Here is a 25,490-nt window from a genome sequence, read left to right as displayed (position 1 = left end):
TGTGTGTGTGTGTGTGTGTGTGTGTGTGTGTGTGTGTGTGTGTGTGTACACATGCAGAAATCAGAAGGCAATTTTCGGGAGTTGGTTCCCTGCTTTTATCATGTGGGTTCCAGGAATAAAACTCAGATTAATAGGCTTGTGTGTCGAGTGCCTAAACCCACTATAAACTATCACACACCTCTTTTCTGCCACAGGTCAAAGGGTGCTACCCTCACAAAAACCTTGGAAGCTAAGAGAAGTTTGCATCTGTCTTTCTTGGTGAGGATCAGGTATAACCAGAGGCTGGGGAAATCTTTCCATAGAAAGGGGGGTGTCTGACCCAACTGCGGCAGGAGACCACAGGTGGCAACTACCTTTGTGACCAAACCACCCTGTTTGCCCAGCATTTCTTTCTCAGAGACACCTCTCCCTTTAGGCTCTGCAAACATCCTGCTTCCAGGATGTTTCAGAGGTCTGCATGCTAACCCTGGCAGCAAGGCCTCTAATGATCTGCCTGCAGTGGGTTTACTTCCCACACCAGGGCTACTGAACCCTTAGCGGGAAAGGTACCCCTAAATGTCCCTAAGCAGCAGAAGGTGGGGTACCCTTCTGAGAACACAAGAGTCTGGTTGGAGGGAGGAGTTAAAGAGCTTCAGCTCCAAGAGGACCACAGAGGTGGCATCGTGGGAACAGTCCTAGCTAGCGCAAAGCAGAGGTAGATCACTGCAGGAGAAGAGAGGTGGATCGCTGTGGGAGCACAGTGGTGAGGAACCACAGATGACGGTATGAAGGCCACGCCTGTACCTGAGGTGGAGACTCCTTCCAGGACCAATGTCAACCGTAGGACTCTCACGTCTATATGCCTCCCCTCTCACCCTCTCTCTCTCACCCCCACCTTCCCTTTTCCTTCCAAGGCTGGGATAAAACCCCTGGGCTCGTGCATGCTAGGTAAGGGCTCTAGCCATGAGCTTCACCCCAGCCCATACTGCGTATTTTCAACTGAGTGGATTGTCAGAAGTCTCTGAATGCTAGGGATACCCCTTCTGTAAGCAGGATTTGCTGTCCTAGGTACAGTTCGCCCTCCACAGGTCGATGCACAGGCTGCGGTGCGGTAATGGCCTTTAGCATTTTCCAGCTGAGCAAGTATAAAACATGCTCTGACCAAAGTCATAATTGGCACCGCCCAACCTCCTTTAAACAGCATGAAAGCACATGGCAGGAGCACACATCACCAAATGTTACCCACGACCTGGAAGGACAGCAAAGAGTCCAGTTATGTCAAGGGCGTGGTTAGCTGGATGTTGGATGCTTCTGAAGAGATTCCCTAATAACCATAGCCCAGGCTGGATGAGGAGGCAGCCATAGCCCCAACAGGGCACAGTGCTCAGCTGGCCCCTCGTCCCTGCCTGCACTCGGAGCATTTTCCCACAGAAGCAGTGGGGTGCTGTGGTTTCCAGGCTCCATGTGGGAACTTGCCTACGACTGACCAAGTCTATAAAATATCTCTACGTGGAAACATTTGAGCTTCTGCCTAGCCCTTCTCAACAGGTACCCGGGCAAGGCATGGCACAGCAGAGGAGACCAGGGAAGAGCTCCTGTGCCTGAGGGGAACGGAAGGCCTTAGCTGGATCAGTAGGGTGAGGGACAGCGGCTCTCCTTTAGGCCTGAGCCCCAGGGACTTCTACTGGGGCAGTCACACTACCTCAGCATCAATGTAACAATGGCACATCACACTGGCCTCCTGGAACTAACACACAGACTGAGCTAAACAGTGTCTTCATTTTAAGCTTATAACCAGAAAAAAAAAAAACCAACTAAAAGAAAAATAATAAAAGGATGAAAAGTGACTAAATAAAACATATCCGGATGTCTAGCTCCTAGCTCTGTTGCTGAAATTCCCTGTCTCCTGCCATAGCAGGCCCTCCACACAAGAACAGAACACAGCCCTTTGGCCCTGGGGTCTGAGGTGGAGACGGAGACAGAGGGTGGAAAGCCCCCAGGGATAGGGAATCACCTGGCTAGGACACTACTTCCTCAGAAAGGCACAGTGGGGGCTGGGAGCCAGGGGCTTCCCACCCTCGGAAGGGAGCTTCAGAAACCTACAGCAACTTAAGATGCTGGGGCCTGAGGGGGCGGGGTGGCTTCCCCAATTTCTAACAAGAAGAAAGAATCTTGGGAGGTCAATAAAAAAAATTATACATTATTAAACTGATGGATTATGGAAACCTCTCAAGTATATAAATTTCCCACAAGAATAAACGCCCTCTGCCAGAAGAGAAAAGTGGGAACAGGGCTGTGAGCGTGTTTTTGGCCCAGGCTTGGCTGTAGTCCTGCTTCTTTTCTTACATTAAGGAAGCTTTTCCTGCTTCTGGCTTAAGACTGATTAAATAACATGACCATTATTATACACAACACAAGAAATATAACCTTCTTTATTCTAAAATATATGCTTCTAACACTTGTGCTCAGGCTCCCTGTGGGCTGCATTCTGGCCTGAGCAGGTTTGTAACTCAAGCTGTATTTTCCTCCATTCCCATAGGGTGACCCCAACAGAGCTCCAGGGCCTCACTTCTTCCTAATGCCAGAGGCTCTGCCTGCACCTTCCTGTGGAAGACGGGCACCAGCCTGAGGTGGGCATTTATGAGGAGAGACAACACAAGTTTCTAGAAAGTATACCAAGTTCTCTGTCGTACTAAGAACACTACAAGCATGAGGAGTATCTAGATGAAAACTCTCCAAACAGTTTTAGACAGTTCCGGCTGGTGATTTACCTTCCTAAAAGAGCCCTGTACACAAGATTATTTAAAGACAGAAAGAAAGGGTTTGATTCTTTTTCATTCCACACTCAGTTGATCTACTATGCTTTCTTTAAGAAGGAAACTTCCAGAATGGCCCAAACTCAGCCAGTGCTTTGAGATCTGAACTTGCTTGTTTGGAAGCTGGTTGTACAAGGGATCGGCAAGCATGTTTTTGCTTGTTGATCACAGGCGTGCAGGAGCGTGCACCGCAGCCCAGCACACTGCCTGTGCTGGCTATCACCAAGTTTCTATTGCCATGCTAGTCAAACACATGCTCAGGCCACCAGGAAGCTCCCCCAGCCCAACTCCAACTGAGACCCTCCCACAAGGAAAGGGCAGAGAAAACTATCTTTCCTGAGTACATCAAATGACAAATATGTTTTCATAATTTGAAAATGGCAATAAAAATAATAAAATATATATGACTTACCACCATCAGACACAGTTGCAGACTGAAAAAAAAAAGAGAAAGACATGAGTTAAGTACATCTCATGACAAGATTCAGGGACCAGCACTTCAGATCCTCCATCGAGAACACCACCCAAAGTCCTGGGAGGCTCCCAGCTACCCAGGTAGGTGCTGAGAGAGGCAGACAATGAGTCAAGCCCTGGTGCTCCAACTCCGCCCCAGCTGGTGACTCCCTGTAAGAGGAAGTTGCCGTCATTTTCATTTGAAAAGAACAAATCCCAGCATGTCTGACATCACAGTCTTATTAGCAGCCCCCGCGATAACAGCTTGAGGCTGCTGCTCCAGTGAGGGCACCCTGCAGGGCAGGGGCTTGCCACTACTGGACACTGTTCAGCTCAGGCCCAGTATACCCACCAGGGTTACCTCCACCCCCGGGTGGTGCCTAGGCTGGAAGAAGGCAAGGGAGGAAGTGTGTATGTCCCTAACCACCCCCACCCCCAAAGTGGAAAAGTGGCCACCACAGGCCCTGGGAAAGGCCTGAGGGAGTGGATAGAAAGAGTTCGGGGTGGGTGCAGGGAGTGTACCACTGCTGGGTAGGAAGGCTGATGCTCCCCTAAGGAAAACTGTCAACAGTTCTCTCCTGGGTTCTTTTGGACACTTGGTCAAGCAAGTGGTAAGTGGCCCAGGAGAGAGGCCAGGAGGGAAAGGAAGCTGGAAAAGAAGGCAGTCATCCCAGGGACAGCAGAGGGACCCAGTTTGGGTAGGTGGAGTATGGAGGTGCCAGTGTAGCCTGTAGCTGGGGTCCTGACCACAGCATGGCTCATTTCTGAGAGCAGGCAGGACAGCAGAGTACCAAGGTGGCCCAGAAAAGTTATCTGATGCCATTGCTTTTATGTCTGCAGCATGCCAAGATACCAGAAAATCTTCCCTCCTGTAGCCTGGGCTGGAGTTGGCCCTACAGAAGACTTCCTGAGCCCATGGTCCCAGGCTTTCTCTCCCTCCGGTTCTACCATTTTGCCATAGCTCGCAGGTGTCAGCTCAACAGGGCTTCTCATGTGCAAGCAAGCCAGAGGACAGACAGCAAGAGAGCAGAGCCTGGCTTATCATCAGATCTGGGTCTCCCCCAGTCATGTTGTAAGAAGACCCCTTCAGTAAAAAAAAAAAAAAAAAAAAAAAAAAAAAAAAATCTAATCAAGTGGGCCCAACAGATACTACAGTGGTAACCAAGAGGAGCACCTAGAACCAATGGCCATAAGTAAGGCACTAGCCCCTCTCCCAGGGAAGTCAAAGGACACATGCCACACAGTCTACCAGGGATACCGGATGTGTGTACTTCCTGTCTGACTCTGCACCCCATGTCTCCATCTGCCTTGGCTAATATTGAGGGGTCTCTGTCACTTCCCTGGTATGATACATGCTGAAGGACTCAATGGGCTCACCGTGACGGTTTGCCTCCATCCATGACCAAGAGGTTGTCATGGCACATAGAAAGAAATCACTTCTGACTGACTTCTACAAGCTGTGATAGGGTCCGGACCCATAAAAACTCAGATATAGGAAAACCCAGGTCCCTAGCCACCTAAAAGGTGCATCCAGAAAGAGAGAGAGGGTGGAACTAGGAGGGGAGGAGGGATGGGGCTACAACCAGGATGTAAAGTGAATAAAAAATAATGTAACTTAAAAAAAAGAAGATAAAAAAGAAGGTATATCCAATTAATTTAAAATTATTAATGTATGTAAATGGTTATTTTTCTTGTCTGTATGTGTGCCTGGTGCCCTCAGAGGCCAGAAGAGGGCATCAGCTTGTCTGTAACCATGGAACTGGAGTTACAGATAATTGTGAACCACTTTGAGAATGTTGGGTATTGAACCCGTGTCCTCTGGAAGAGTAGCCAGTCTCCATGTCTGCTGAGCCATGTCTCCAGCCTTGAAGCCACTTAACTTTCACTTTGCCAGACATCAACAAGCAATACGATGGCCTCCTTTACAGGACTTGCCGGGGCAAGTCCTCTGCCACCACAGGGTGAGGCAGCTCTTCCTGGGGACTGGGAAGAAGATCCACGCTTTTGTGCAAATTTAGACATCTTGTGTCACTCAAGAAAAACACAGGCTCTCAAATCATAGCAGACTGGACACAGATATTAGAACACTTCAACACACAGCAGAGTCCATGGGTAGAGAAGCCTAGGAATAGGGAAGGCCCTGGCAGCCAAAAACAGACGATGAAAAGACGGCCTTAAAGGACTGATGCTCACGAGGGAGAAAGGAAGGCGGGAACAACAGAGTTCAGCACTGCGTTCGTCTGACAATGCTCTAAGCCAAGCTCAAGGGACAGCTTTTTGTAAACACCTTTTAAAACAGCTTTAAATTTATAGGAAAAAGGCAGAATAGAGACAGGTGTGCTTTTTCAATGCTATTACAAAGTCAGAGTCCTCAAGAAAGAGGAGATAGGAAGGGGATTGGGGCAGTATGTAAAAGCCACAGCCACTAGTGGATCGGCCCTGGGTGAGCCTGGCCAGGCCACAGCACTGTCACCCACTTTATCTCCTCTGAGGCGCTCCATGCATTTGGCTGATTCCTCACGTAGGCTGTCTTGAGGCAGACACAGGACACAGCACTCCGGAAGGCAACAGTGTGACTCCCCCTTCAGGAGCCCCTATATGTCAAACACCAGACCACAAACTCTTTAATGCCCAAGGGAGATCCACACAGGCTAGAGTCGGGAGAAACAGGAGCTGCAGCAGGGCGCAGCAGTTAACAGCACTGGTTGCTCTTCCAGAAGACCAGGGTTAAATGCCCAGTACCCACAGAGTGGTTTACAACCTTCTGTAACTTCAGTGTTCTAGTGTAGCTTATGACCTCCACAGGCAAAAGGCACACACATGGTACCTCAACATACATACAGACAAAACACTCATATACACAAAATAAAAATAAATGAATCATTTTTAAAGGAGTCAGTAGAAACACCATCAGTTTCACATACTAGAAAGGTCTCAACAGAATGACAAACAGCTGTGAAAACATAGAGACATGAAAGGTGTCTTTACAAGAGGGGAGGAGGGAAGCAGTAGTGGGAAGCTGGGTGTAAAGGAGGATGAGGTAGCATGGGAAAGGGGAAGAGGGCAGGAATCCCCAACTCATTCCTCTTTTCCTTGGGATTAGCAAGAGTCCCAAAGGATGTTGGCACGGAGATAAAACCTGCAGTTCAATGTGACTTTCTACATTGTGGTTTCCAGAACATTTATCTCCTAGGGCAGTAGAGGGATGGAGCATTCACACATGGGCTCAGCACAGCAGTCATACTGTGCTGTCAGGACCTGACTGGGCTGGTCTGTGTTCCTGAAGGAGGGTAGATCAGGAGGATCCAGAATAACCAGAGGTGTACCTCATACTCCTGAGGGCATGGGAAGGAGGACACTGTGGGCTAACTGTGAGAGGTACAGTCACCTGTGGTGAGAAACTGAATGCCATGTCATCAGTGCCACCGCAACAATGCAAGCGGTTTCCACGGTCCTGTCATAGCTGTGTCGCCTTCAATGCAAATGTGAAAAGACAAACTATCCATAAAATCTGACATGAGTCAATTGCCCCTGTAGGATGGTGGCTACAGCTGGCAAAGACCACGCGTACACATCGGAAGTGCACAGCATACGGTTTTGATTACACGCCCATACAGCATGATTATCCTCTCCTTACAGGGTATCTGTGTGGGGAATCCACTCTTAGCCACCCAAGTGTGGGCCCACATCGATGAGCATGGGCATCCCTGGGTCTGCAGCGCTTGACAGATCTGATGTCTCCCCATCCCAACCCCCTCTGGCCCTGGCAGCCACTGCTCTACTTTGCTTCAGGACCTTGCCCTTTTAGGTCCCACCATGCCAGGGAGCCCATGAGGATTCGTATTTCTGTCTGACATACTTCAACCAGCAGAAGAGGTTCTGCTCCGTGTGGTCACACATGGCAGCGTCTGCTTTGGGAGGCAGAGCACCCAGCCATTATATACACCACATTTTCCTTACCCATCATTCAATGGTCATGAGCAGGTACTTGGGATATTTCTGTATCTTGGCTGTGTGAATAATGCTGCCGTGGGCACAGCAGCGGTGCTGTGTCTCAGATTGAAGTTTCCAAGGGAACTCTACATTGTTTGCACACTGACTGCACTGATTCCCACCCCACCAACACGGAGCCAGGATGTCCGCTCTCCCACCCTTGCCCACATTTTTGCCCTTCAACACTGTGAGGGCAGGCGTGAGGTGGCATCAGACTGTATTTCCATCTCCCTGTGAAGGGCTCATGTGGTGTGGTCTGCATGTTATTCAGAAAACCTCTGCCATGCTGTGAGAAGCATTGCCCTATTTTAATATTTTTTGAGACAGGGTCTCACGATGCAGCCCCGGCTGGCCTGAAACACACTATGTAGACCAGACTGAGATCTGCAGGGATTTGCTTGCCTCTGCCTCTGCCTCCGGAGAGTCGGGATTAAAGGCTTCGCTCATACACTAGCCTGTAAGCAAAAACTTTTTTGTTTTGATTTTTTTCTTGTTGTTATTGAGCTGTTTGGGTTTCTCATGTATTTCGGTTATTAGCCCTTACTGGGTACATGGTTAGCAACAATTCTCCCACCCATGAGATTGTCTTTTTTTTTTTTTTTTTTTTTACTTTGCCTTTACTGTAAGGAGTCCCTGGCGTGGGTTCCTTTAGTAGTGGACGGTGGCCTAAAGTGTAAGCTGAAATAAACCCTTTTCTCCTCCGAGTTGCTTTTGGTCAGGCTCCTTTATGCCAGCAGCAGAGATCAAATTGGAACACTGTGTTATGTGTGTGTATGTTTGTGTGTGCACATGTATACATCCGGGTTCACAGGTCCTGAAGGGACATATACCTCCAACATAGGAGGCAGTCTGAGGGCTGCTAGTGGCCACCAACAGGAGCCCATCCTTCCCTGCTGGCTGTTGGCTGCTGGCTGCATGCTCTAACCCAGTGTGGAGCTGTGTACCAGATCGCACGGCAGTCTCAGCTGGCAAGCTCCCTTACCTAGGCTCAGGAACACTGGCACCTCATCTGGGCGTCCCTCCCCTTGCTACCCTCTGGCCATATCTGGACACCTAGCCAGGTCTTGTTCCAGGGCTCTTTGGCTGTGGTATCAGAAAGGTGGCTCCACAAACCTCCAAGGAGCCCCAGCTGAGGGCTGGGCTGCTACCTTTGCTACCTAGCGTCAAAACAGAATTTGTAGCTACATCTTGCCGCCTACCAATTCTCTTTATGCTCTCACACAGTACATACTTACACAAACATGATACTTTTTTTTTTTAATAAAAGGCTGAAAAAATGTCCACCTAGAACAAAGGTGGAAGAAACTCACATCAGGTGAACATCTGGAAGTTGACAAAAAAGAACTTTTGTGATCCAAGAGCCAAAGTACATGTCAAGTCAGTGGGAGAATGTTCTAAGTATTTCTGCTTAGAGCTGCTCAACAAGGAGGACCTCAGGGGGAAAAAGACTTGGAAGTGGAGGGTACTTGGAACAGTGAAGACAGGGGCTGGGAGGGAGGCAGAGAGGGAAAGATTGAGACTGTAAAGAGCTTTCCTGTTTTCAATACAACCAACAGACATGGGATCAGGGAAACCAAGGAGCCTGTCTCTCACAGAGCCTCACCTCTATGCCCCTTCCACTTCCGCGAAACCTCAGACAATTCTGAGAGGCTCAGTCCAGACAAGTAGTGTGACAAGATGGCACATGGCAAGCAGCACACAGACACGGCCCCCAGTGTCTCGTCTGAAACATTCTCCTGCAGTGATACTTAGTGGGAACACGCACCCAGGCCCTTGCCCTGGTGCCTCCTACTGCAGTTCAGGCAAATCTCCATCCCTCTGCCGGCAGCCCCTGTGTCTAAGCACCATCCTGGGCTCTGGCAATTGTGAGGCTCAGGCCACAGGCAGTCTCTGTGGTCAGGATGGACAGTGCATAGGAAAACATTTGCCAAGAACACTCACACTCAAACACAGCCATGGTTGACCACCTACTGAGGTAGCAGGTCCTCTTTATGAAACTGAACACAGAAACCCAACCCACATAGCCCTTCAGGGAAGTCCCTGGCCACAGAGCTGTCAAAGGTCCATAGACTCCAAGGATGGCATCAACACTCAAGGTAAGGTAAAAGCAAGGGAAGGTGAGAACAAGTGACCTTGGCTCAGAGTCTAAGGGTCAAGTTCACAGCGGCTGGTGTGAAGAAGAAGTGTGTGGGCCTGAGTCAGAGGACAGAGGCTAACCTTTCCTGAGTTAGAGGAACATACACAGGGGTGGGAGAGGAACCAAGTCTGATGAGACTCCGGATATCCAGGGAGAGACACAGATGTGCTGAGAGTTGCGTGCCAGGGAGGCAGTGAAGTCTGTAGAGGGAAGCAGTGTGTAGGTGACTTAGTTTTAAGGCCTAGGACAAAGCCTGTGTTAACAAGGACAGACAGAACTAGGGACAACACCTTCCAGGGAGGGGCTGGACTCGCAGGGCTCGGAGGCAAGCCTCTGCAGAAGCATATTCTTGGGACTTCCACCTAGAATGTCTAGGTGGGCCACTGCCAGGCCACAGCCTTGACGCAAGTCAGCATCACTCTTTCCACCGTTTATCAAGGCAGCTTTACACTATTTCACGTTTCACTGCTAGGGACGTATATCTGTGGATATCTACCCATGTGTGCCCACATAAATGGCTTGGGCTACCTATATTTTTTCCTAATGCAAATAAGTTGTTCATAGGAACACGTTGAGTGTGCCTGGGTGACTTGGTCTTGTCTGCTTCCTGATTCCTGGCTTTTTCAATCCTACAAGCAGCTGAGCGGCTTCACTCTGCCATGAACTTCAGAAGACCATGGTTCTGACCAGGCTCAGCCCTGGTCAGGACATCATTTCAGAGGACAATCCATGGCAGATAAGCAAAAGAATTTAATTTGGCCAAAAGGGAAACTCAAGCAGGGAATACTCTACAATGTTCTTCAAGCTCAGCCCACAAAGGCTCAGCAAGAGCCAGGCAGAGGCAACCTCAAACGCATCACCAGAAGACGGCGGCCGCCTGCTTTCCTCATGTCTCATGGCTGCCACCAGCTGAGCTGCACTCATTACCACTAAGCATTCCCACACTGACAATTCCACTGCTGCCAGCCACAGCCCCTCATGAACCCCTAGTCTCTTCTCATGTAGGACAGGCAGCAGGTTTGGATATGAGAGGCAATGGACACTCTGGATACTGGACAATCTTAGCCACCCCCCATGCCATACATCCCAAGTCCCCCTGACCACTCTCATCTTCTTTGCTATTCATTTGCTTCCTCTCATGTTCCAACAAGGTTCTGCCTTCACCAAACACAAAGGTCTTTTGCTGTGTGATGGGCACAGCTATAGCCAACAGAGCCCTAGCAGGAACCTAGCATGCCCTGTACAGGTTACCCACTCAAGTCCTACTCACCACCTCAGGGAGACAGTGGGCCTTCCACATGACCCAGAAAAACAGTCTCTTACTTTCTTTACAGGACCAGTTTTTGTTTTCAAATATTAAACATAACCCAATACAACCTAATAGCCCAACCTACTGGTCCTGAAGAAGAAAGAAGAATGGCACCCCACCTGTGGCTGTGTTGACTGTCACCTCACTCCACACAGGGCCTTAAATGCTTCCGGGCACTACTGCCACTCCCAATAGACCACCCAGGAGAAAAGAGACACTGGTGTCTCTTTGGAAATGCTAGATTGGAAATGCTACTTTTCTAGGGTAACTTATGTTTCCTTTTAACTACAGGCTTTACTCTTTCCTCAAATAGTTCATGCCAGTGTCCAAGACCTAAGCATCTAGTGGCCACTCAGTCCAGCACATGTACGGCAAAGGGGCACATGTACTCCCAATCTGCTCCAAGGAAGCCATGGTCAGGGTTCTGGCCACTGAGAGCCCCTGTCTCTCTGGGTCTAACTGCCATCGGGCTATCCCTGTGCCCTGAACAACACTGGACAGGACCTAGGAAAGCTGGAGCGCTGCCTGCCTCAGGGCAAAGAAAGCATAGTCATCTGTGTTGGAGGAACCCTGCTATTTGAGAGTACAGTTCTAGTCCAGATGGGCATTCTGAGCTCGGCGTTAAAGTGCAGGACTAGCTCCCCTCAACAGGGCCTCTTGCTCTCTGCCTGACTTCATCTAGAGAGTGTCTTTAGATACAGACTCCCTTAACTACATTTGATATATGGCCTTTGACATAGGTCCCTGCCAGCTCTCCACTCCATGCACCTATAGGATAATTAAGTATTGTTATTTCTGCTCATATGACAGGAGCATCCTTGATGTGCCTAGTTCCAACCAATTATGTACACCTATCCTTGGAGCCCCACCCACTCCTCAAGGGAGTGGCCTTTGTACTCCGTAATTATAGTCGAACTAGCTCCCTGCAGTGGTTCCTGGGGAGTGTGATCCCTGCACAGTGCTCACAGGCCATTTCAGGCATGTTTCTTGTCTAGTGCCTCTCCTGACTTCGAAGGCTGGTGGGAGACAGCCCCCAGGCAGGAGGAGAACAGCACACCTGAACTTTAAGAAAGGCTGAAGTGAGCATGTGCACTATACATAGAATCCCATGAGCCCCTATTTTAAAGACAAGCAATGTGAGGCTCAGAGGAAAGACAGATTCCCTTGGGACCTGGGGTTCGAGAACAGTCTCTCCACCTTACATCCAACACCAAAGGAGTAGGGAGCACCTGACTCGGCCCTGGCCAGCAGAGTGAACCAGCTGGCCAGCTGCCTGGTGGGAAAAAAAAGTTTGGAAGCAGGGAGCCATCACTGTTCAGACACAACCATGTCACCTAGACAAACTCAGCCCAGTGGGAGCTGCCCCACCCTAGAAACCCACTCCTGACCCTTGGGACCAGTTTTGTCCCTGCAGCGAGAGGAAGAAGATGGCTGTCCTCCTATACACTGACATTCTACACCCACACCTGGCACTGATAGTCTAGCAGCTTCTCCCCCAGGAAGTATGAACTAGATACTAGGAAGAAAGATTAAGCAATTCCCAGGAAAGAAAAAAATTAAAATCAGTACCCAGGAATTAATAACAATCTTCCATATAAGCTTAAATTTATTTTTATCCTTCTATCAGCATGAAACTGTCACAAAAAAAAAATGTTCTTTTTGTCTTTCCTCAAACTTTAAAGGGAAAAAAAACCCACTATATTACATGTTAAACTTTATACACGCCTATTAAAACTGAACATTAAACTCTGGTTGTTGTCTGTCTGCTTCTGCAAAGCCAATTTATTATATTTTGAAATGTGAATTTCAAGCTAGCAATTTAACAAGAGAAATGTTAATGTTTATCCACTTGAAACTCAGCATTTCAACAAAACCAATCTACTAGCATCTTTAAGAGCTGTCAGAATCACGGTAAGCAACTAAAAGAAAAATGTTCGGTGTTTTTAGGCAGGCTCCCAAAGGGCTAGGAGGGACCCAGTGTCCCAAGAAGCCATGCAGACTGCCCTGCACTGTGGTCTGAGTCCCTCACTCAGCCATGGAGCTCACTCTGCAGAGAATTAAACATCCCAGCCCTGCACTGGGACCATGCTCCTCAGTGTGCGCTCATTCCACGGCTCTCATGACCCAAGGAAAGCAGCTTCAAAGCGTATACTTCAAAGCACCTGGAAATTCCATAACTACTATTCCCGGAACAGGTGACGATAAAGCAGTAACCCGGATGCAACGCTTTCTTATAGAGTTTCACTTGCACAACACACAGCAGCTAGGTGACTTACCTGCTGGTCAGTAAACACGTCTGAATCATCTGACAGCCCCTTTTCCAAATTCATCTTAAGACAAGACAACGTCCACAACGAGCCAGGCACCTGGATCTAAAACCCCAGCCAACACAGCAGCATGCCTGTGCGTGTCAGAAAAGTTCAGACATTTCAGTTCCATGTGCTCCCTTCGTCACCCATAGCAACAGGACACTGAGGAAGCTGTGGTCTGCCAGAGACTCAGACTCTATCTTGATCGTTTCATACAGAAGAGCCATTTATATATGTCACCCTGTGAGATCATTTTTAAAGCATTTCCTCTGCAGAATCTGAAGAGCAACACTCGCTGATGGGGTAATTTCTCAGCACAACAGCTGCAGAGAATTTGTGTTTTAGCAGCGTGGTATGGTTTGCAACCTTAATTACAGTTGCCGCTGATTCTATTATAAGCCTGCTCCATATGCACGCGCTTCCTCAGTGGCAGCCAGCAGGATCTAGTATGTTCCTAAAAACCCCTCCACCTCCATGCAGCATCTGTGATACATGATTGGCTGTGTTTGCTTCCAAAGTATGAACAATCCAAGAGTGTGTGAACCTGATGGATCCTGGCTTGTAAAAGGAAGAAAGGGGAAAGGAGGAAACTGACGCTATGACCTCGGTTCCACTGCAAAATTACCTGTCACTTCCCTGACACTCGGGGAAGTGCTCACTCAGGTGCCTCTAGACCCTGTGGTCTGGCCAAGCAGGCTCCACAGTCCTCCATCACCCTAGACCATTGGGTTAGGTGGGGAAGCCCCAGAAATTACAAATGCAGTGTCTCTGGCCCTTAGGCTGTGGTGAGCCTTGGGTCTGGGTCAGGCCACCAGATGGGGATGCCTACTGCCAGCCTCACCTTCGCTTTTCCTTGAGAGAGATGTGTGACTGTGACCACAAGACCAACCTCAAGGGCTGAACACCTTAACTGCCCTTTCATGTGGAAGCTATAGTGATAGCTGGCCAGAGTAAGAACGAGAAACAGCTGAAGTCGTCTTAGACCGGTGGCCTTTGGGGGAGCTGCAGTAACGAACATAGCAACAGAGCCAGCAAAGGTGAGGGATGCTAACACCCCGACAGGGAACTTACAGGGGGAGAAGCAACCAAGGGCAGTGGCTCCCACAGCTAAAGATGGTCCAGACAGCCTAACCTTCCCTCTGCAGATCAGCTCCTAGCTGAAAGGGAGCACCACCTCTGCTCTGTTGGCAGCCTAGAGACTGCAGTCAGTTCTGTGAGTCCAGTGGCATCTGGCCACAAGGCACGGGGGACTGTCTCCATGCCAGAGTCTAAGTGACATACAACAGTCAGCGTGACAATTGCCTGAGGGTCTAGCACTAATCTATAGTTTTGGAAGGGGTGCAGAGGATAGTACATCCTAGTCCACAAGCCTTCCAGACCCTAAAAACTTACACATGGACCAGGCATGGTTAACGTGCACAGAAGAACCCGCTGGGACCTAGAGAGGCAACCCACTTGTATAACACTTAAGAACTTTATGCAGAAAGTTCTAGATGTTTACATTTATCAACTCAAACAGAAAGGCCTGAATCCCAGTTATGCTCAATCAGGAACAAGAGGGGAAGAAAGCAATGGGATCTTGTCTGTCTGTATGCTGTGGTTCAGCCATAAGCAGCCTGGGACCTTAAAGACACATCCTCTTCGCTCATACCTGCTCATGGCCTAGCCTCTGTAGCTGATGACTGGCCTCTTCTTAGGACAGGCCCAGAAGACAGCAAGGCTAACAGGATTCTTAGCCAACCGTGCTGTTTCCTGACCCACATGTGCTCTGAGCAAGGACTGATTCGCTGCCTGCCAGGTCAGGGCCAAAGGGTGACAGATCACAGTGGTGGCAGCCAGGGCCTCACGTGCCTCCCTGCCTTTTGCCCACTCCTGGTGCTGCAGGTTCATTTTCAAGCCTGGGCTCATCAGGCCCAGGACAGCTCTCACAGATAGAAGCCTATGGCTAGTTCAGAAACAAGAAGCCAGGGAGACAGCAGCAGAGGGCCTCACCAAGACAGTGATTTGTGAGCAGAAAGCACTGGGCACCAGTTCAGAGTGAGTGAGTCACTATCCACCCTCTGGCTCAGGCCGGCATCTCCCACACCAGTTACTTGGAGCCCAGAGAAGAGTAAAATCCCCCATACGGCAGATCAGCAAGTGCATGTGGGCTTGGCACCAGCCATGGTGTCAGGTACAGTGCTCAGCCTAGAGTACCGCCACCTGGTCAGGTGGGAAGACCCTACGAAGTGCCCACAGAGCCCAGCAGTGGCCTTGCCGCCGCCTCTGCTCCAGAGCCAGCACTTGGAAAATGGGGATTGAGGTGCAAGGGGCTGTCCCAAGGCACAGGGACGAGCAGAAAGTGACAGCACTGTAAGTGAGAAGACCACGACCAAGCAGAAGTAAGAGCCGTGGGAGGCGGGCCCCAAATTTTCTAGTGCAGGCAGAGGGCTCCTCCAGCCTCCCACTCCTCATCCAGGCATCGCCCACTGGACAGCTGGGGAGACCAGGCTGAGTCCTCTCCACCTACCGGCACCTCACACCAGAGCACAGCCTTATGACTCTCATGGCCTCTTAAACCTTGCTCAGTTTGCCAGGGCAGGCCCAGCTCCCACTGGCCCAATGCCCTCTGCAGCCTGCACCTGTCCTCAGGTTCTGTTAGCTGCTGTGTTCCCGGAGCTCAATAGTATGTAGAAATGGAAGGGGCCCAGTGAGCAGTCACTGAATGAGGAAATGCTCCAGGCAGAGGGAACCCCTATTGTGTGTCTCTGAGTGAATAGAGAGCCACAATAATCTCCCATATAAACGAAGAGAAGATACGAGTGTGAAAGACCAAACTAAGCAGCTTTTTATCTACATTCTCCAGGAAACAGGGAAGGATGGATTTAAGAAATAAGGAAAAGGGGTTTATTTTGAACTGTCTGCAGAGCCACCCTAGAGAAGGTGACATGCTCTCCAACCGGTCTCGGGTCAGGGGAGGCTACGGTGGAAGCAGCCTAACCCACCAGGTGCCAAGAAGGCACCTTCCCTCATGTCCTGTGCTGGCTTTCACTTGGGGTTTTTCCATGCTTTGGTAGGAATTGTGACTATGATGAGCAAGAAGAGTGGGCTGGTCGGCAGACAGTATCAAAGCACCCCACATGATGGCTCGCCAACATCTGGAGCATAGACTACTTTTAATAGAAGCAAAACTGTGACTTGGGCGACCCCTGCTGCCCAGAACCTGCCATTGCCAGTATCTGAAAACCAGCTCTACTGTCGCAGCAACATGCAACTCGGTGGCAACTCCAGCTAAGGTAAAAGGGCTCAAACCAGCTCCCCTGGCACAGTCCTCTCCAGGGCCACCAATAAAAACAACAGATCCCTTGAGTGCTGGAAGGTCAATGAGTAGGGGCTTTGGCCAGGGATAAGAGATCAGGCTACACAGGATGGGCAGGCTTGGCTCACGAACAGGGAAATGTGGGAGACAAAGGAATCAATTTGGAGGCGAGAGTGATGGCTGAACGCCAGTAATCCTATCACTCCAGAGGCAGAGGCAAAGGAGCTGCTACAGGTTTAGGACCAGCCAGGCTATACAGCGAAACCCTGTCTCACAAAACAAACCAAGGGCCAGCAAGATGACTCGCTGACTAAAGGCATGTAGCACCAAGCCTGATGAGTTTAATCCCTAGAGCCCACACAGCAGGAGAGAACTGGACACCACAAGTTTTCCTCTGACCTCCACATTCATGCTGTGGTGCAAGCATGCACACATGAGCTCATGAAAACACACACACAAATCGTGGACTCAATCATTACTCCATTCAGTTATTAAACAGGCTGCTGAACAATCCAGAGCCACGGGAGGCAGACAGAGTTTTATCCTACTGTAGCCCTGAGGTTCTACCTACACAATTACAGGGAGCAGGACACAGCAAGGCTTCTCTGCGAAGGGCCGAGAGGACACACGCTCAGCTCAGCAGCTATCCCAACCCTGCCTCAACCGCTCGGTGCCAATGTGATGCAAAGACAGCTGACACACAGGTCTGGGTGATGTGGCTGTGGCCAGTAACTGGGATCCAGCCTAGAGTACCAAGTCCAGCTCCCAGAACCCCACAAACTACCTTCTGTCCACAGCGTCCTCAAGTTCTGATGCTGCAGCTCCTGTTATATGGAAACATGGAGACTTCCTCTAGACTGTATTCTGGGGACTCTAGCCCAGGACAGTGCCACCTGGACTCTAGACGGCTATGCAGGCTCTGGGTCCTTCCCTCCTGTGCTGTCCTCAAGGCTGGTTCCAGGCCCCTACCAAGCTGCCACTTGTTGCCCAAAAGTCCTTCTAAACACAGGCACACTGAGCCTCCAGAGGGTGACTGCACATCAGCTCTCACAAGCGGGGCCCAACTGAGTCAGAGGCAAGAGCCCTGGACCATCCACACCAGGCCCAAGGGCAGTTGGTTTCCCTCAGCTCCCTGCTACAAATTTACCCAAAGCTCTTTCACACCAGGAGTAGGATCCAAGCTTTCATGCCAGCCCTCCCTGTCCTTCAGACACACCACCTGCGACCTGAACAGTTTGGTCCTGTGTTTGGTTCCCTCTCAGTATGAAAGGCTCGGTATAAGCCCTCTCTTCAAAAAGGCCAAGCTCCACTGTTCACCCAGAGAGCCTGGCTTATTGTCTCATTTATCACCCTGCTTGTTCACTCTCTGCCACATGTGGACTGCGGTTCCCCTGGGCTCAAGATCTCTCCTGGGCATATCACTGCCTATTGTGAGTGAATGTCCTCAGAGGCAAGACTCATCACCACCCTGTGGAGTTCAGCTGCACCCACGCACACACAAAAAGGAGTATCCCAGCTGGGCTTATTGACAGTTTACATACTCTTGTGGAGGGGTGGAGAGGGGCACAAGCTCCCTTACCTGTCACCCCCTACCACCTAGTGTATGCACCTGGCCTGGGGAGGAGCTAGAGCATATAGACTAAGGGAGCAGAGGGGAGGGAACTCCACCTATGAACTATGGAAGGGGGGAGGTGGTTCCTGTCCACCTCTTCAGTGCTAGAGAACATCACATTTCAATTCATGGATGATGCAGTCAAGGAGAACTGGAGATTGCCTGACACACACAAAGCCTTACAGCGTACAGGCTTCCCCTGGGAGTACATGCCTCCATTCCCTGGCTATTCGTTCTCTGAGCTTTAGGCTCTGTTGAGGCTTCAACACAGGTTTCTTCCCAGGGCTGGTCCTGCAACCTCCTATCACGTGGGTCAGCACGAAACATTCAACTCCCTCAGTCACTTGTCAGTCTTCAGGACCAAACCTGCTCCAACCACGAGGGTCCACAGTGTACAGGCGGCAGCCGGTGCTGGCATTCCCTCCCGGCTCCCAGCATGCCAGGCTAACCACCACCAGGAGTGCAGCTGCGTCAACCCAGTCTTCCCCAGGTGTCTTCCCTTACTGTGTATCTAGATGGGTCTGTCTCTGTTGTGCTTCCTAGAATCTGCAGCATTTTAGAGAAGCAGCAAATCCATAAATGAACAAGGCTACTTAATAAATTATTAGAGATGGCTGATATGCCCAGCACCCCTGGGAAGAGCTTTTCATAAGCACTTATATCCCCATCTCTTGGCCCCACAGACACCAAAAGCCGAAGGCAGGGATCCTGATGCAATCAAAGATGCAGCCAGGAAGGGGGCCTGCTGTTTTCCCAGGTAGCTTCTTGCCACAGGGATCACACCACCCTCAGTGTCACCATCCATCTTTCACTGCTCAAACTGCCACCCGGCCTCAGGAGCTGACCTGCAAGCCAGAAATGGCAAGATTTGGGCTGAGCATCAAACAAACAAACAAACAACAGTTCAAAGGAACACCCACCCGGCTATGGAGATGGTTGAGGCAGTAACGCACTTGTCTTGCAAAGCGCAAGGACCTGAGTTCCACTGCCAGAACCGTAATGACGATTTGGAAATTTTGGTTTCCTGAAAAACACAGAAATCTTAGGAGAATGTGTCATCATTTTAATCCCAGGTGTGGGAATATGGGGCTGCTTCAGACTGTCCAAAGCAGCTGACCATGATTTACCTCATGTTCTAGCAGAGGCGTAGGTTTGCCACCTGCAGATAGTTTCTACAATTGTGTGACATGGAATTCTGGGAACTTTCAGAGGGTATGTAAATGCTAGAGCGCCAATAGGTGAGGTTGGTAGTTGTTGGTCATTTGGTGAGGTTGTTTGCGGTTTGTTAGTAGCCATAGCCAAAGAAGAAACAAAGGAAAGAAATTCAGGGATTTTCCTAATTCCTCTCTCCCCTCTATCCTGTTTCTCTCCTATCTAGTGTTAGGGAGTAAAACCTGGGGCAGGGGTTGGGGGGGGGGGAGAGAATAAAGAGTGGGAAAAAGAAGAACCCTTTAGCAAAGGTCAGCTACACAGACCCATATTATTCTTTAAAAGCCAGTGATGGCGACATGTTATGACTCTGTACTGAGACGCAGAGAAAGCAGATCCTTGAAGCCTGAAGCTGGTGGTCAGTGAGGTAACGCCACAAAAAGAAGTTGACCAATGCATGAGGAACGGCACCTGTGGATGTCCCCCAGCCTCCACATACGCGTGCATACATAAGTACCTGTCCATACATAAAAAAACACAAAGGCTGAAGCCGCCCTTAAATTGTAATTACGCTGAATTACACTCTGTGTGTGTGTGTGTGTGTGTGCGCGCGCGCTGAGAAGGAACCCAGAACTTTACATATGCTAGGCAGGTACTCTATCACTGAGCTATAAGCACAGCCCTGAATTATTTTTGGATTATTATTTCTCTTCTAAACATCTGGTTCTCTTTGACAGCCACTGGACACTTTCCATCTTAGCATAGCACAGCATGGTGGGAATGCGTGATGCCACAAGTACTAGGACTTAGGAACAGGGCAAGGAGAGAGCCATGACTTCCAAATTCCCTTACAGAGCATGGGCACACTCACACTGCATACTCTAAGCTTAACACAGAGCAGCCAAGAAAAAGAGCAGCCCCCACCTTCTACGCCCAGCTCATCTCATTTCCTCTGTCAGATGACCTCACTCTTCTGACCACAGCCACCTCTGGAGGAGAGGAAGAGTAGGCATGTACAGAAGTGACTCCAATGCGGCCGTGGAGTAGCCCCGCTGCAGCTTCCTCAGACCCCCTCCAAGACCCTGCTTTCCTTCCCACCAACTCTCCTCATTCCCTTCTTCCCTAGTCTGCCCGGACCACTCCCCTCCTGCCCCTCTGGCCGTCATCTCACCCATCCCCCAGGCATACCTGCAAAGTCCAACCCTAGTTATGCCCACACCTCCTCAGGTCCACACAGAGCAGCCACGAGCACTGGGACAAACGCATAACCAACTTAGAGATGGAAAAAATGATTTGGGTTCACAGTTTCAGAGATTTTAGTTCTTGGACACTGGATGCAAAATGTTCTAGATCAGTGAGAGAGAGAACAAATGGCAGAGGGGTATGCAGGGACAAAGCTGTTCACGTCACAGTGGCCAGGAAGGAGGAAGAGTGAGGCAGAGCAAGCAAGAGAGTGTGAGGTCCAAAGAGCAAGAAAGGGAGGGAGGGAAGGAGGAAAGAAGGGACAGACAGAAGGGACAAGAAACAGCTCTGGATCCACAGGGGTCTGCTCCTCCAGCTAAGCCCCACCCACTAAAGATTCCAGCTCCTCTCATGATAGCACCGCCAGCTGGGGATAAATATCCTCAACACATGAGCTTATGGAGACATTTCAGACTCAAACCATAACTTAAAAATGGTTAAAACAGCAAACTTCATCATGTGTGTTTTTCCACTATAAAATTTTTAAAGACAGATCTTGTCTCCTTTTGGCTCTTGATATTTCCATGAAAATTTTATAAAAAATAATCTTAAATTCAATAAACACCTACTGGGATTTTAATTAAAACAGCTCTGCACTGAACCACAACAACACAGAGCAACCCAGAGGGTTTTACATTAAGTGAAACAAACACAGCATGGCAAAGGCAGATGAACTCACTCCTGCGAAGCCTGAAAAGGGTAATCTCACAGAAGCAGAGTTAGGATGGAGGCTACCAGAGGCTCAATCAATTCACGAGTAGAGTTGGAGTGCTAGTTAAGGGGCACAAAACTACACTTACGAAAAACAAAGAATTGTTTTAAGTTTTAATAGTGTGTGTGTGTCTGTGTGTCTGTGTGTGTGTGTGTGTGTGTGTGTGTGTGTGTGTGTCTGTCTGTGTGAGCAGACAACTTGGGTCTCAGAGATCAAACCTGGGTTTCCAATTTGACAGCAAGCACCTTTACCTGCTAAGCTGTCTCACTGAACCAGGATGTTTTTTGAGATACATGATGAGTATAGCAAACTACAACAGAGTGAACATCTAAAAATTATCAATAAAATGGATGTTAAATGTTCTCACCACACACACACACACACACACACAATTACTGTATGTGTTTACAAGTGATTAATACTTCAGAACATGATGTTGTACATGATAAACATATACAACTGTATGTCAACTTGAAAAAGAACGCAGTGCATAGAATCCACAGGTCCTTTTCTAGCTGTGTTCATAACTGACTTTTTATAGCATCCATGTGTCCAGCAACTTGCTAACCCACTCATTACTGAGTAACTGAGCTGTCACTTGAGATTTCCTTTCATAATTTTCTTTTATCGCTTGAGAATAATAACATTTTCACTTATTTTTGTAAGCATTCCACATGTCTGTCATTTTTATCTCCTATGTGTATCAACAATAATACCAGTAAAAAATTAAATGGAAAGTAGCAGCAGACACTGTGTCTTGTCCCTGGTCTCAGGAAAGTTTAGTATGATTTATGCCACAGGCCATTCTTAGAGCTCTGTGGGACCTTGGATGCTCCTTTTCATTCTTATGCTGTTAACTTTTGCTCACCATATATGGGCAGTGAATTATACCAAATGCCTTTCCTGCCTTTTGCGATAATACGTAACTTGTTGAGATAATATGTAACCTTACTCTGTTAATGTGGTAAGTTATACACATTGGAGGGGGGGTTAAAATTTTAAATATCAACAATGTTTCCCGAAATAAAAATTGCTGCACTAAAACTGCTAATATCTTCCTTAGGACTCACATCTTGTATTAAGCAATCTTCCAAATTTTCTCCTCAGAGTTTTTGGTTCCAAGGTTATAATGGCCTCATTAAAAAAAAAAAAAAAAAAAAAAAAATCAGCTGAGAGAAAGTACTCCATTTATCTACTGTTAGATTAAGTGCTGCTTTAATTTGATTAGCACCCAGCTTCTGATGTCTGCGATCCTGGTCTATGGCTCCTGTCCAACCTGAGATGACACTCCATTTTCCGTGTTTGCGCATTGTTGGTGCTGGGGAGATGGCCCGATCTCTAAGGCCTGTCACACAAGCATGAGGACCTGAGTTCAGACTAGCAGCACCCATGTAAAGGCTGGGGCATGGTGCGACACATCTTCAACCCCAGTGCTTGGGGGACAGAGACAAGCAGATCCCTGGGGCTCACTGGCCAGCCTGCTGGGCTCAATGATCTACAGGCTCAATGAGAAAACGTGCCTCAGATATAAAGTAGAGGCTGACCAACAAAGACACCTGATGCCAACCTCTGACCGCCACCTGCATGCACATGTGCATACACTCACATGAACATGTACGTCTACCCCCCCACACATACATACATACACACACACAAAAAAGAAAAAGAAACCGTAAGAAAGTTATCACTCGTTGGTTTTGTGTCGCTGTGACAAAAACTACTAAGGAGGAAGATTCCTTGGTGCAGTTGTGTAGAATCCGAAGCCCATCATGGTGGGGATGGTGTGGCTGAGGCTCATGGTGGCAGCAGTGTGTGTCAGAGGCTGTTCACATGGTAGAAACCAGGAACGAGACAGCAAGGGTGGAACAAAGGGCCAGGTATAACCTTCAAAGGGCCATATGCAGGCCCCAACTTCTGCCTGATGGGGCCTCTAAAATTTCCAAAGTGCTGCTAGCAGCTAAGGACCATGTGTTCAAAACCTGAGCCTGTAGGGGGCATTTCAGATCCAAACTTAACAACAGTCTTAACCACACCCTGCACGTTTAGGCAGGTGATATTTTCATTAGTGTTCGGTTCAAAACCCTTCCTAATATCCATGGGGTTTTCTTCTTTGAGTTCACTGTGCTGGTAGGTGCTGCTGTTTCCAGTTGGCCTGCAGTGAGGCACAAACAGGCTGTGCGCCATTTGTCACTCTCCTGAGACTTGCTTTATGGTGCAGCGTGTGCTCCGCAAAGAAAGCACTAAGCACCAAGCCATACCAATGGGAGAAAGAGACTAACATTTCTAGAGGGACTGAGCACAATTAAAGCAAAAGGTAGAAGAGGTAGTTCAAGTCCACCACCATCCCATGCCTGCAGCTCAAGGGCAGGAAGGCAGAATCCCTCCAGAGACTCTGGTAGGAGACAGAATTCTTGTCTCACAGAGGGCAAAGCACGTTCTGGGTGCCCGCTGGCCTGAAGCTACCAATATAAATCAGTCCAAAAGAAATCAAGGTAAATGACCAGGAGGCCAACTAAAGTCATCATTCTGTTCAACCTGAAAACTTAAGCCATTTCTCTCCAGCCCTTTTTAAAAATAATTTATTTTTATTTTATGTGCATTGGTATTTAGCCAGCATGTGTGTCTGTGTGAGGGTGTCAGGTCTTGGAGTTACAGACAGTTGTGAGCTGCCATGTGGGTGCTGGGAATTGAACTCAGGTCCTCTGGAAGAGCAGTCAGTGTTCTTAACCCCTGAGCCATCTCTGCAGCCCCTTAAGCCACTTCTCAAACTGGAAATCACTAATTAAGGGAAAGATCAGGAGACAATTAAGAGGTCCTTATGACACCAAAGCAAGTGTCATCAATAATAATTCCTCAGTTTTTCCCTAGTGGTCAACTTGGCAGAATCTAGAGTCAACTGGGAGATGAGCCTCTGGGCATCCCTGTACAGGATTATCTTGATTGTGTTCATTGAAATTGATGCAGAGAACCTCATCTTTTTTTTTTTTTTTTGAGGGGGTGGTTTTTCAAGACAGTGCTTCTCTGTGTAGTCCTGGCTGTCCTGTCTCCTGGAACTCACTATGTAGAGCAAGGTGGCCTCAAACTCAGAGATCTCCTACCTCTTCCTCCTGAATGTTGGGATCAAAGATCTATGCCACCACTGCCCAGCTGGGTAACCCCATCTCAATCATGGTAAGACCATTCCCTGAAGATGATCCTGGACTGTATAAACTGAGAACGCCAGCTGGGCACTAGTGTGCACACATTTGTCACTCCCTGCTTCTTGACAGCAGATTCAATGTGACCAGCTGCTTTGATCTCCTGCCATCATGATGTCTCTGCTGTGAGGACCCATAACCTTCATCTGTGAGCCAAAATTAATTCATTTTAACTAACTAATTTAAAAATTAAATCAATTACTTAAAATTTAAAAATAACCCTTTCTCCCCTAAGCTGCTTTTGCCAGGGTGTTGGGAGACAGCATGCTGGGAACATGTACAACTGTTCCAGTCCAGCATCATCAATGCTCCCATCCTGTTCCAGGACAGTCAGAGAGAACCTGAGCCCCTGGATCATCACAACACTGCAGGGCTCACGATACTATCAAGCAGCAGGTATAGGGGCCTTGGTCCAGCACTGGACTCTGGGAGGGCAGGAGACAGAGCTGCACTCAGGGCTGCCCATCAGCAGAATGCTTAGAAGTTGGATGTCCCTTCCTAAGACAAGGCAAGCCATTAGCACAGGACTCTCACCAGTTACAGAGAAGCTCAAGTCTGGAGGCCTGTCCAGGCTCTACATGCTGACCACCTCTCCTTTGGGAACATGGCTCAGACCTTCCCACGCTATTGTGTTCCCGCTGCAGCTTCCTGCTGCTGAAAGGCAGCCGCCAGTGCTGCTGGACCAGATGGACACAAAGTTTCTACATGGGAGGATGGTCACTTTCCAGGCATCAAACTATCCATCATGAGTGAGATACTGCATCCTTTCCTGGGCAAAACGCAGCAACAATCCAGGAGAGACAGCACGAGTACATCCACACAGGGTGGAGCAGGCTGCAGACCCCATGCACTCACAGCCAGGGCCCCTACACCTAGGGGCTCACGGGGAAGTGCTTGTGACCAGTGCCTGGGGAGGACAGTGGATGAGATGGAGAAGCAAATGGCTCAGTTCAAGATGGAGTGGATTAAAAACAGGTGACAGAAAGAGCAGATTGCAACAAGTTAGCCTGGCCACATTTGTATGTGAGAAGAATAAGCCCAGGTAAGGCCATGCAAAGGCTTATGAGCAGGACAGGTAATGAGGCTGGAAGGCCTCACCTAGAAGGAGGATGGAAGGGCAAGAGAGGAAGGCCTCAGAAAGGCAGGAGTGAATAAAAGCATGAATGCCTTGTCTCACACGACTGAATCCACCACAGAACATCCCTAGACCACCAGCCAAGTCCCTAGAAGGACAAGGCTGACCTCCAGCAGTAGCTTGACAGTGCAGGAATGGAGTGGCACATG

At 48.9% G+C, this 25,490-nt stretch overlaps 1 protein-coding gene across 3 annotated transcripts in view; it reads right to left on the bottom strand.

Annotated features, from left to right (window-relative positions):
• Nucleotides 1-25,490, bottom strand: part of Rgs12 (regulator of G protein signaling 12) — an 87,113-nt gene that overhangs the window by 39,745 nt on the left and 21,878 nt on the right. For all 3 annotated transcript variants that reach the window (XM_055624191.1, XM_055624189.1, XM_055624190.1), the window contains exon 3: nucleotides 3,208-3,229. In XM_055624191.1, coding sequence (XP_055480166.1) covers nucleotides 3,208-3,229 — 22 coding nt within the window. The remainder of the gene's footprint in view (nucleotides 1-3,207; nucleotides 3,230-25,490) is intronic.

Source organism: Psammomys obesus, unplaced genomic scaffold (assembly GCF_907164565.1).
Source record: "Psammomys obesus unplaced genomic scaffold, mPsaObe1.curated_primary_1811, whole genome shotgun sequence".
NCBI classification, from domain to species: domain Eukaryota; kingdom Metazoa; phylum Chordata; class Mammalia; order Rodentia; family Muridae; genus Psammomys; species Psammomys obesus.
The sequence above is the reverse complement of the archived record's forward strand: the minus strand, read 5'-3'. Positions and strand labels throughout refer to the sequence as shown.